General features: G+C 34.7%; 2 protein-coding genes across 2 annotated transcripts; both read right to left on the bottom strand.

Moving 5' to 3' along the window:
- Nucleotides 1-348: 348 nt before the first annotated feature.
- Nucleotides 349-7,908, bottom strand: LOC125060404 (actin-related protein 5). Its single transcript, XM_047665292.1, has 12 exons — nucleotides 7,680-7,908; nucleotides 7,425-7,590; nucleotides 7,061-7,227; nucleotides 6,537-6,728; nucleotides 6,150-6,380; nucleotides 5,652-5,773; nucleotides 5,390-5,470; nucleotides 3,499-3,657; nucleotides 2,586-2,749; nucleotides 1,935-2,072; nucleotides 1,301-1,455; nucleotides 349-674 (listed from the first exon to the last, which is right to left on the bottom strand). The coding sequence occupies exons 1-12, from the start codon at nucleotides 7,783-7,785 to the stop codon at nucleotides 370-372; spliced, it is 1,986 nt and encodes a 661-aa protein (XP_047521248.1). The 5' UTR covers nucleotides 7,786-7,908; the 3' UTR covers nucleotides 349-369.
- Nucleotides 7,909-9,881: 1,973 nt separating this feature from the next.
- Nucleotides 9,882-12,438, bottom strand: LOC125060524. Its single transcript, XM_047665489.1, has 3 exons — nucleotides 12,004-12,438; nucleotides 11,229-11,387; nucleotides 9,882-10,307 (listed from the first exon to the last, which is right to left on the bottom strand). The coding sequence occupies exons 1-3, from the start codon at nucleotides 12,226-12,228 to the stop codon at nucleotides 9,882-9,884; spliced, it is 810 nt and encodes a 269-aa protein (XP_047521445.1). The 5' UTR covers nucleotides 12,229-12,438.
- Between the last annotated feature and the right edge of the window lie 504 nt (nucleotides 12,439-12,942).

Below are 12,942 nucleotides of genomic sequence, written 5' to 3'. Positions count from 1 at the left end.
TACAAAGATAATTATTTCATTCATAAATTATTGTAAAGTTTACATATTAATTATATTTACTTAGATACGTAATATATCACGATATTTGCACAGATCTTGTAAGGATTTAATAGTAGAAGTTTACCTAAAATCATATATATATTCAAGATTAACGTCCCCAAATATAATTCGAGGAAAATGATGATATAGGTGATATTTTTTTAAATGTTGATTTAATCGTTAAAAAGATGAATGGAGACGCTGTCTTGCTCCCGTGGATTCGCACTTGAAGTCACTTTCTCTATAACGTTTAATTTATAGGTCAATTCATCTATTTACTTTGAATAAATCTGGAAGAAAAACTACAAAAATGCTTAGAACATTTATTTATTAGCAGTCAACTACAATCTCTTCTTTAACAACGTTCGCATCGCCCGCTGGAGCCAACGTGTTATCGACTATAGGCGGAGGGCTCCTATAGTATCTATTACTCGCGTAATGCTCCTTCAAATATTCGCCTCCCATTTCATAATAATCTTCTTTAGTGATACAACAGGATTCGAAGTCATTACTCCCAGCGAAGTCTCGTGCCCCATACCACGCGTCGAGGCTGGGATCACCCGCCATTACCACTTTGTGAGTCGATTGGAACGGACGCATTTCTAGCAACTCTTTTTCTAAACGCTCCTTGAGGCCTAAAAACGAATTGTACTTTATAGAAATATAAAACAATTTTTAGTTTTTTTTTAATGGCTCTGGCACGATTTGTGCATTAGCCAGCGTCAAGTAAAGGATTTTTTTTATAATTCGTGCTTGTCTTTGGAAATTCGACCGTGTACTACATGTGCGGTTATAGGCACTAGCACGGTACCGCACACACCTCCCAAAGGCCGAGAACAAATTTAAATTAAATTAAAACTTGCCCTCGAACCGGAAATCGAACCCCTCACCTCAATTTTTAGTTATGATTTAATTAAGAAGAATCTACGTCGCTAATTAAACAACCATAGAACACAACATGGGTTAGTTCAATTTTGTTTTAAGAATATCAAGTTGTTTTTAAGTAAATTTACGATTTAAATTTTAAACATTGTTTTTACTGTCTATAATTTAACTATCACTGATCGCCTAGTCATTTCAACTGTATTTCTTAAACAAAATTCTGAATTGTGTATTAACAGCCCGATTATTCCGGTCGGTCGGTCCGAAGGACCAAATTATATTATTTTAATTTTTTTACCGAAAAAGATCAAAAACATAGGTGTATGACATTGAAATTCAAATGAATCGAGTACTGCCGTATCATAAACAATGATTATACCAGGAAACTGCGAGCATCCACCAGTCAAGAAGACATTATTCGCCAGCAAAAGTTGATCTTCGGCACTGAAGTGTTTAAATACATACTCCATTGCTTCAGCCAAGCCAGCTTCAGGATTCCCCATCATTGATGGCTGGAACATCAATTCAGGCGCCCTAAAAGGTAATACAAATTGACACAATTCATAATATGTGATGGAATTATTTTAAAAGATTTACTGGGTTTTTATCCGTTTATTAAAATGTACAAGATATTAATTTTTATGGTTAGATATTTTAAATGTGGCATGGCAATATATTATGAATGTACAAACGCTGCTATTATATGAAATTTACTTGTGTCTGATTTATGGACGTACAATTATTATTCTTACATTCAAAGGTAGTTCTAGAACGCGTCGTACCTTAATTAATTATAATCAATACTAGAAATTACAATAAGTTATTTAAATTAATATATTACACACTTAAAACAAACTAACTCAACCACAATCACGGAGAAACTACTTATATTGTTATTTACTTTGATCGAATTTTCGACTACTCAAAGCAAATCGACACACAGCATTATTTATCTTGTTGAAAGCACACCTATAAGCGCAAAGTATTAATGTGTCATGTTGTGTGTGTTATACCTGTACGGCTCTATGGCGAGATGCAGCTGATGATGAAGGCTCGATGATGGAGCAGGTTCGTGCTCCCTCAAAGCCTCTTCCAGTTCGAGAAGCCTCTCACCGTCCGCGTCTGAATCAGAGTCTGCCTCTCGACTAATGCTAAGATTTGAAGTAAAAAAAAAAGTTTGCAAAAAGGGTATAGTTACAGTATACGTGTCAAATATGAAGGACGTCCAAAGTAAGTTTTAATATTATATTTCTTTTAGTATTTCCGATGCCATAACGAAGGACTGTGTTTGGTCAATGCTTCTTTGCATGTATGGCCCTTTAGTAATAAAATCCCGCAATCTATGGATTCTGAGATAGTCAAACTATCCAGATATAAACTAACAAAACGCATAAAAATCAAAATTTGTATTTTGATTCTGCAGCCAAAGCGCACGCCTTTTAAAATAATGAAGATGGCTTCTTTATTTTAAAAGGCTTGAAGCATGGGTTTCATAAGGTTTTTAATATTTTAAGGCATTTTAGTGGAAAAAAATATTGAAATGACGTTTTTTTAATATTGGTTTTAAACCTTGATGATTTTCAGCCACACACACTTTTTGAATTTTATAAATTATGTATAATTACTTAACAAATATTAAAATTACTAGCTTAGTTATAATAAACCTCTTATAGACATCCCAATCCGAGTCCTGGTTCCCAAATTCGTCTCCAGCTGCAGCCAATCGGGAGATGACCCTCATCCTCTCAGCCGCAGCTGCCGTGCGCCTGCGCACCATGGCTGCTCGACGAGCGCGACGTGCCTCTCTACGGGACACTATTTCGCTGTACTGAAAAATTTCAATAAAATTACTAATACTAAATTAATTATTTTTATTTATATAATATTTTCGTATTTTGCCGTTTTTAGAACAAAGTCGCAACATATGTGATTTGAATATATGTATAACAATAATATTAAGAGAATAGAGCAGTGAAAAATAAATACCAGTCGCATTACGGAACAACGTATTTTTAACAGAAGAAATTTATATTACTTTATTCATGCTCTCAAACATCACACATAAAACGAGAACAAACAACCACTTATTAAATATGAAAGAAATACAATATACACGTGTGAAAATGACACGAGAACTTACGAATCAGGCAGCGCTAACTAGATCCAAGCAACTTCCTCGCAATCGACTAGCCCGCGATATCGATGCACTATAACCCGTGGGGAATTTTTGTATCGAAGAAGTCGAATGGGTCCGCCAAGCATCAGCGAATATACAATATAAATACTTAAATAATAATTAGGTAGGAATACAACAAAGCGCAGAAAATAAAATTGTTAATTTTTAAGAATGCAACGTTGCTAAAACGAACGATAGGTCATCATGGAGTTGCTGAAAATGTTCACCGAGTCATTTTTCATCACCATTTTATTGTAAACAATCTTCTTGTTAATAGATAACAAATTAAATCTTAACTAAATTTAGGAATTGAAATTAATTTTTTATTTAATTATTTAACTAAAATTTGCCATCTCTAGAAAAAATGTATCCTTAATATCCCTCAATCATAAAAGCCATACCTTTGCCCTGGTTTCTGCCAACCAGGTCTGAAAAGCCTCAGGGTCCTGTGGAGGCTGCATACGACCTGATGGACGGACCTCCACTTCTTCAGGGTTTGCGGCCGCCGCTATGCGCTGCTTGTTCTTGTCTATACGCCCTTGGACGTTTGCTATTTGACGCTTTTTTTTAAACACAAAGACGCTTTTAAAGTTATAGAATTATCGTTGTATAGACAGAAACATTACATGGCATGGTACAAGAGAGTCGAAAAATTTCAATGTTTTAGACAGGTGGATGCAAGGGCGATGGGCATGAAAACTCTGTGACTCGGCCTTGTAAGAACTACTGGAAGTGGTTTAAGTGGGTATCACTTAGGGTGGGTTCGACCAAACAAGAGTAAATCTTAATCTTAGAATAAATCGAGAGTAAATCAATTTTACGTTTTACCATCACGAATAGTGGGCACTATTCTTAGAATTTGTAGATGGTAGCTTTTCGGGAATTGTTACTATACCGTTGTATCGCACGGAATAACGGAGCTATTCCTAGAATCATCCAATCATCTGATTTCTGTCATTTCACAAATATTTTTTCTGTGTTTTAATTACAAGTCAACGCAACGCACTAAATTCACAGTCTGGCATTGAATAATGAAACGTTTAAACAATTTATTATTTATTTATTTTTAGTTTTTTATTTTCTATATATGTATCTATATTCATATTAGAATGAAATTCAACTAGGCTCAACAGAAGTTCCTTTTTAGACGAAAGCCTTGAAACAAACAACAAATAAAAACTTTTTGTTGTCGTTTAAGTCAGGCCGCACACCAGGCATACATTTGTTATTTACGTCGCCACAATCGTTGCGAAGTCGTTGCGCTACAATTGTATGCGCTACAAATGTATTGAAAATGCGTACATCGGAAGCACAGTTGTAGCGTGGCACCGCTTTGAGAATGTCGACATCATCGTCTGATGACGAAGAGTTCTGGATGTGGCGATTAATGAGAAAAAAAAGACGTTATTGGGTTCATCCGTTTAATCAAGATTGCACAAAGTACGGGAATTTATTTCAAAATTATTTCTGTAATCCGTCTGTTACTATAATCATTGAGCGTGTAATTGTATAATACAGGGTTTTTTTCAACCTCTGCAATAAACTCAACGTAAAATTCAATGTTGTCTTTCATTTTTGCAAACCAACGCGACACAAAAAACGAACGTGTTCGATCTTGAATTTGTGTGGCGTGGACATTGTCTCGGTACAAAGTGCGCCCGCCACAAATGTTTCCTCGGTGTGCGTGCTCACGTACAAATGTATGGGGGCGTTAAATGTGTCGCGTTTCAAATGTGGCGCTACAATTATCGAGTTACAAATGTATGCCTGGTGTGCGGCCTGACTAACACCTGCCTACAGCTACTTTTTCACACTATAATAGGGCAAAATCGAGTTGACATGATGTATGCTCTTACACTATCCCGTTGTAGAACAACATTTATTTGCCGAGTTTTATTTTCATTCACCTTTCTCTTTGCTATTCGCGTATTGTTATTCCTAGCGCAATTATACTATCGATTACGTGGAGAAACGACTATGGATTTACTCGAGATTAAAATCATGGTATAGATTATTATTCCTGGAATAGTTACTCGTGTATAAATTGAAGTTTGGTCGAATCGACCCTTAACCAGTCTCTGTTATTCTGGTGTAAGTCGAGCCCCATTAACCCCTGCCACTTCCGGGGACATGCGCAAATGCATTTCTGCCCCGGATAAAAATGAAGTTTCAAGTTAAAACATGCAACTTGAATTTTTAATGTTTGGTTTGAAAATTTTTGAGATTAGAGCACTCAATAAACAATTTAAATAATAAACTTTTATATTAGCAATAATAATAAGAAAACATTACCTGAAGATCAGCATAGCTCTTTATATCAAATGTTTTTATAGCTTCTTCGAATTCATCGGTATCGCCCTCTTCAATTAAGTCCTGAAATTATAAATATATAAAAATCTAATACTAAAATTATCTTAAGAATTATTTCATCTATATTGTTAGAAGATCTATAAACATTATATGTAGATATGTGTCTTATGCAAGCGTTATGTGATAGAATATATATATAAATATTAAAATAATTATTACTATATGGAATATTAAATAATAGTACTTGTATAGCAAGTAATTGTTGCAGCTGTTCCTCGTCTTCTGCAAGTCTTTCCTCTCTTTTCCTCGCGTTAATCTCTAAAAGGCGACGCGCCATTTCCTTTTTCCGCTCTTTTTGTTGTTCAGCTGGAAAAGTTTTTTTTTAATAAGAAATATAATTTAGACTCTAGAGTATATAAATATTGACATTCTCGATTAACCAACGATTTAAAAAGCATAGAGCAGTGAGCTATAAACCTTGTTATTGGTTCAGATTAGAGCTATGGTCCACTGTTTAAATATTATTGTATTATTTCCTTTTTTACGTGTAGTAACCACGTTTTTTTTTTTCGCACAGATGGCGCTGTTTGCAATATTTTAACCCAAAGAATACTTTAACTTCTTTACTTTAGTTTATTAATAAACGATTAATATAAAAATCGATAATTACCGAGTTTAGTTAGTTTACAATATTTTTCAGAAACAATGGAAAATATAGTAAACTTACTAGAATTTAAATTACCTGTAAGTGTCGAAGAGCTAGTATTTTGAACATAGGGCAACTGTATTTTTTTCACATACATGTCATAGTAATCAGGGTTTGCCCACTTCTTGATCTCATCTTGGTAATCCAAAGCAATTGAACAGTGTTCGTGCAAAATCTCCTCAATACGAGACATTGTTATTGCATTTACATGAACGGGGTACTTGAGCTGCAATAACTTATGTAAATAGGAAATGATTTCACTTCCGCCTGCAACAGAAAATGTAATAAGACGTGAGCCTGTACAATTTCAACAAGATTGTCAATTTCACCTTTTCTTGTTATCATTATTTTAGAAGTAATGCAAAGAAAAATCTATTTGTCATTAAAATTTATTTAAATAATTAGTATAAAAATTTAAAATACCTAAGTTGATCCTTCTAGCATGCTCAGCTATAACCTTCCCTCTTATTACAGGTATAATATGTATGGTGTGGTATCCACAATTCACAATAAGACCACTATCACCAATGTTATTTTTATAAAAACTAAAGATGGAATCTATTCCATAACTAAGAGCTGGTACACCATATCCCTCAAACAGAAGTTCCGACATCACTGGAAATTAATAAAAATGTATCATTATTATTACAACTTTTCATCAATACTTATAGGCTATAAATAATACTTGAGTATTATGAATTATATTGTGCTTGTTTACTTAGTGCTAAGTCTTGACTCGAAACATATCATTATACAATAATGATCTTCAGATTTAAAGAATTAAGGATAGAAGATTTATATATATAGATATAGATAGTTATTATAATTTTTATATATTGTGTTTCTTTTATTTGCAACGAAGTGTAAATAAATAAATATAGAATAGAGATCTCACCATGTCTTGTTAATTGTGTTGCATACTAGATAGGATAATTTCATACACTTACACTGTCTAGAATAGTTAGGTGTCACAAAAGCTTCTGTCATAACAATGGGATGTGGTACACAGCCATCGCTATCCAATCCTAAATGTGAAAATATATAATCACATACCAGTTCCTGCACCTCAAAGTGAGTCACAACATTTTTGTCAAACTGTGTTTTCAACTGAAATCTATAGAAAATGACAATAAATTTTAAAATTCACTAACAATCAAGCAACTTAAGACCATAAAAATGAAGGTGAAATTTTATTCATCTATCAAAGATTATGTTGCCATATATGACATGGTTTTGCAGTCTTCATGAAATGCCAACTTTAATATCACAAATATAATGGATAGTGTAATCTAGAATGAAAGTAAAACATACCGCACCGCTTCTATATTGATAATATCATTTCCTATTTGAATTGGTGGAGTAACTGGTGGTTCAGCATCTTTTTTGCATCGATCCTTACGAGGTCTAGCAATAAGATTTTTGAATATTAAATGTGGTTCATCATTTATTGACCATCCTACTCTACATTGATAGGAACCTATATGAAAGTAATTGGTTATTAGCATAAATCATGTCGTATTTTTATATTGTTATGAATAATTAGCCAAATTTTAAGGGAAATATTACCATTATCTATAACAAGAGGTATGTGACCAAATTTTAGCGTAGGCTCATATTCATGAACTATATCGGGAACAGTTTTATAATCTTTCAAAACCAAAACATTATCCATTTTGCAGATTCCAGTCTGTGTTAATAAAATATGAGTAATACAGAAATTAGAAACTATGAATTATTTTATTTCCAAAAATAAACAATAACAAGCAGTTTATCGCATCCCACTGTCATAAATGACAATTGAAAATTGACAAATCCGAAAGTTTCAATGACACCCGTCAGGTAACTCGTGTTTTACTCGCAGTGATTCACAATTCGATTTTCGATTTCGTTATTCAGTATCTACAGAACATAGCCGCAATGCTCTAGTCATACCTCTCAATGTACAGGTACCTATTTCTTAAGGCGGCCATTCACGGGCGATCCATATTGCTTTCGCGCCACGGGCTCGATACTCGACGTCGCGCCGAGCTAAATTCATGCCATTCACGAGCGCGCCAGCGAGCCGTTCCATTTGATTATTTTGAGTGTAGGCGTCGATAGCACCGGACATGTTCATAGTGAACTTCGATTCAGAAGATGAGTTTTATTTATCGACCATAGCGATTAGTCTAGTTTAAAAAAAAAGAAAGCCACAAAAATAAAGTGGTGTAAGGATTGGTTGCTGGATAGATCGCAACTCACTCACATAAATTTAATGAAGGAATTGACTTTGGAGCCAACTGACTGGAGAAATTATATGCGAATGGATGAACCTACCTATTTTAAACTATTGGAACTGCTGACTCCGCTGATTCAGAAAAAAAACACTAATATAAGGGAAGCTATAAGCCCTCATGAACGACTAAGGGTGAGATCTATAGTCCGCACTTGGACTTTGCTCAGACTTACCTTACGAAAAACTTTGCTTAGTGTACACTAAGGTTAAACTATGATTTCGTATTTATAGACATTTTAACGGTTAGATTAAGCTAAGCCCAAGCTAAGACAGCAAATGTCAAAATACAAATTGATGTTTCATTTCATGCAATACTTTGTTTATTATCCTTTAAAAAAGTAAACAATAACAAATATTTAAACATCTAAAACGGTACACATATATCTTCAATTTATTGTTATTTATGTATTTATTTATTTTATTATTGCAATAACTAGAAATTTACGAGTAACCTTTAGAAAATGTATTTAAAGATGGCAATAATTTTGTTACGTAGAACGGATCGCATTGTTTTGGCAACAGCAACAGAGAACTTGTATCAACAATTCAAAAGTTTCAACCGCTTTTTCACTTCTCTGTTTCTGTTTGTTTGAGCATATAAATATTTATTAAAACAACGACTGGCTTTGTGACTTGGACCTGTACCGATCCCGTATACCTACTTAAGACCTACGCTTTCCTGAAGGACGTTTTGTGTTTTGGCTTTGATACGAATTTTCAATTTCATATTTTTGTGGCTGTATTGGGGGTTGCCTCGGCTCATCGAGTTTTTGTGCTATTTTATTTAGCACAGCATCGGCCTGATTTTTTGTTCTCTTGTACGATGTTGATGTACTCGATGCAGACAGTGTAGAACACGGCCATGGTGACAATGGATCTAAATTCATGCTAGCATCAAATGAATTTTCACTGAGGTCACTCTCGAAATGAATCTGTAAATAAATAAGCGTAAATTTCATAGGTATTTATCAAGATCATTTAAAATTTCTTTGAATTCAAATTCTATTTTTCCCAAAGTCTATGGAACTCTGATACCAAATGGCAACACCGTTCATTAAAAACCGACAAAAATAAAAAGTCCAGTAAAAGATATGATGGTAGAGCAAATTTTAGGCCATTATTTTTGTTAGGCTTATAGTCAAAGTTTTTGGTAAGTCGTCGATTTCGTGGACTTGAGATTAAGCTAAGCCAACACTAGGGAGGGATTCGCAGTTTGCTCTATAAATACCGACTGTGTCTTAGCTCGATAGTTAAGTCAGAGTAAAGTCCAAGTGCGGACTATAGATCTCACCCTAAGTGCCACTCTTTGATTCTTAGCTTCGGGCATGTCATATGAGGAGTTGAAATTTCCTACACTTATATCTCCACAACGTTTGGGAGTGATAATTCCTGGTACATGTAAAGCTATTCTTTTTTCTCTTAAGGTATACGAAAGTAAGTAAAAAGAACTGTTATATTTATGACAATTATTTATTATAAAAATCAAGTTACAATTATTCAGTTAAATCAGCAAAACTATCAGTATGTTGTGAATCTTTCTGAGGTCCAGGTAGAATTGTTATTGGCACTGGATCAGTGACAATTCTGGATGTAACATTCAGATTACGAAGGGCGCCATAATATAAAGCATCATTTATAATTTTTTCGCAATGTATTGCGACATTTGGCGGCAAACTTCTCATTTTTTCAGCCACATGTTGTCCAAAGCTTTCATATTTTTGTGGCTGTATTGGGGGTTGCCTCGGCTCATCGAGTTTTTGTGCTATTTTATTTAGCACAGCATCGGCCTGATTTTTTGTTCTCTTGTACGATGTTGATGTACTCGATGCAGACAGTGTAGAACACGGCCATGGTGACAATGGATCTAAATTCATGCTAGCATCAAATGAATTTTCACTGAGGTCACTCTCGAAATGAATCTGTAAATAAATAAGCGTGTTTTGTTACAGATGCCAGAATCTATAAGTGGTTGGAAAGAAATAGCCAGAAAATTTGAAGATAGATGACAATTTCCCAATTGCCTAGGATCCGTGGATGGAAAACACTGCCGTATAATACCTCCAAACGGAAGTGGGTAATTTTATTATAACTACAAAGGATTCCATAGCATAGTTTTAATGGCTTGTGCAAATGCTGATTATGAATTCATTTGGTGCGAAGTAGGCGTGAATGGGAGGGTATCAGATGGTGGTGCCATAAAACACACTCAATTTTACAAAAAACTTGTCAGTAACAATCTTAACATACCAAGTAAAGAAAAATGACAAAATAGTTCTGAACCGCTATCTTATGTTTTTGTTGGAGACGTAGCATTTGCATTGAGGCCTGATTTCTTGAAGCCATTCGCTAGAAATTCCCTTACAATCGAGAGGAAAATATTCAATTACAGGTTGTCAAGAGCCAGGAGATTAATAGAAAACATATTTGGAATTATGTCTAATCGTTTTAGAATATTTCATACATCTATAAATTTACGTATAGATAGAATTGACCTAGTGGTGTTGACTTGTTGCATTTTACATAACTTTTTGCGTAAATCAGACTCTCCGTATAATCGACTTATTTGATATTGACGATACTACCATAGATGATGTTTTACCAGCAACAGCATTTACAGCTTTGGAGGCAAGAAGCGGAAATACAAGTACCTAACAATGTAAAATTAGTGAGAGTAGTTACGTTAGGTATTTTAATGGCGAGGGAAGTGTTAGTTGACAAAATGCGCAAATTAATTAGTACAGTATTAGTATCTGTACAGTCGGCCACAAGGTAAGCTCCCCCTCATTCGTTCAATATCATTTACTAGTCTAGTCTAGAGTCTAGTTTATGTGAACGAGTACCTCTTCTGTATCTTCAAACGGGTCGACCAATATCGAATGAATAGATGAAGCCGCTCGGGGTGTTTCCGTGTGTTTGAGAAATATTAATTGGTCATAGTACCATAATTTTGGAACATGGATGTCATCTGTACCAGCTCCTAATTGCATTGATGCTTTAACCTGAAATAAATAAATAAATAATGTATTTATTGTTTTCTTTTTAACCCTATTGTGACTGTATTTACGACGAGAAGTCAATCAGTGTATGAATAAATTCCAACCTATATATTAAATTATAAACAAAGGATTAATTTAATATCCTTTGTTTATGAATAATTGGATTATTTTTTTATCCCACTCTCGGTCCGATATACTACGACTGTGTTTAGTACGGACTGTGGGTACGGACAGGGGTCTAGTACCCCTGACTGCAAATCCATGGGTCCCGGGTTCGATCCCCGGCTGAGACGACCATCGATGTGATGAGCATTTGGTGTTGTGCTTAGGTCTTGGGTGCTTAAATATGTATTTATATGTCTATCTATCTATAATATGTATGTATATCCGTTGCCTAGTACCCATAACACAAGCTTCACCAGCTTGACATGGGACTAGGTCAATTGGTGTGAATTGTCTTTAAAAAAAAATAGCGTACCGCGTATTCAACAACGTAGTAGTTATGTGCGGCTACGAATATGAACAGAAATACGACGCAAAAATATTTAACCCCTCAACATTATAACACTACACACAACATTAAATAATAAACAGCTAGGTTATAAGTATAAGTACTTACTTTATTAAACTCTTTCCTGAATGAGGCTCTTAGTGCCTGAAGTTTCTTTTTTACTGTGTCAATAGTGGCGTTAGGCAATTTGGTTTTATAAAAAGTTAGCAAAACCTCTAATGCTGCATCGCGTTTTCGTTTGTTGCGGTAATTTATATCTGTCACATCCCACAAACACGTCAGGTCTCTAAACTTATAAATAAATTGAATAACAAAGTCACGGTCTGAACTCATTGCGAAAACGATTTATATTAACAATGCGTCACTTGCTTCCTGTCCAACGGCTAAACGCAAACTAAAATCAAAATGGCGTCAGGCGTGGCGTGTTGTTTGGCTCGCGAGTAACACCATTCACGAGCGAGCAAACCGTATGACCGAAACCGACTCGGCGCGATGGACTTTCGCGCAGTTGGAATTCCATCGCGCCGAGCCCATCCATTTGGACCGACATTTTGACGACAGCGTGCCAAATGTATCGATGGATCGCCCGTGAATGGCCGCTAGGGAGCACTGGATACGTGTCTCATTTCTGAAATAGGCTCTTTATACTAAGTCATTGGCATAACCAAACAGGTAAAATTTTATGAAAATTAATCGAAAATGAAGTCTTAAACGTATAAACCGCGCACTTAATACATTAACCTTATAACTTAACATTTTAAGTGCTTTTTAGCAATTGTAGTCGGTGAAAGACTGCAACATTAAGTTGACAGATATCCATTGTTATTTTTACTTATTAAGTTTCATCATTATAATTTTTTTAGTTACCTCCCACTCCTTCAAATCGATCAATTTTTATTAATTAATTTTAATAAGTATGGAGACGGAATAGACACCAAAACCTGCGTCCGTCATTTAAGCGAATTTTTACATTATCATTGTTTAACTTTTGCTAGTAGGTAGGCTGTATATGTATATTTTGGTGGAACAAAATATATTGCAGTTGGC

The sequence above is a fragment of the Pieris napi genome, chromosome 21 (assembly GCF_905475465.1).
Source record: "Pieris napi chromosome 21, ilPieNapi1.2, whole genome shotgun sequence".
Taxonomy (NCBI): domain Eukaryota; kingdom Metazoa; phylum Arthropoda; class Insecta; order Lepidoptera; family Pieridae; genus Pieris; species Pieris napi.
This window is presented reverse-complemented; position numbering and strand designations above follow the sequence as displayed.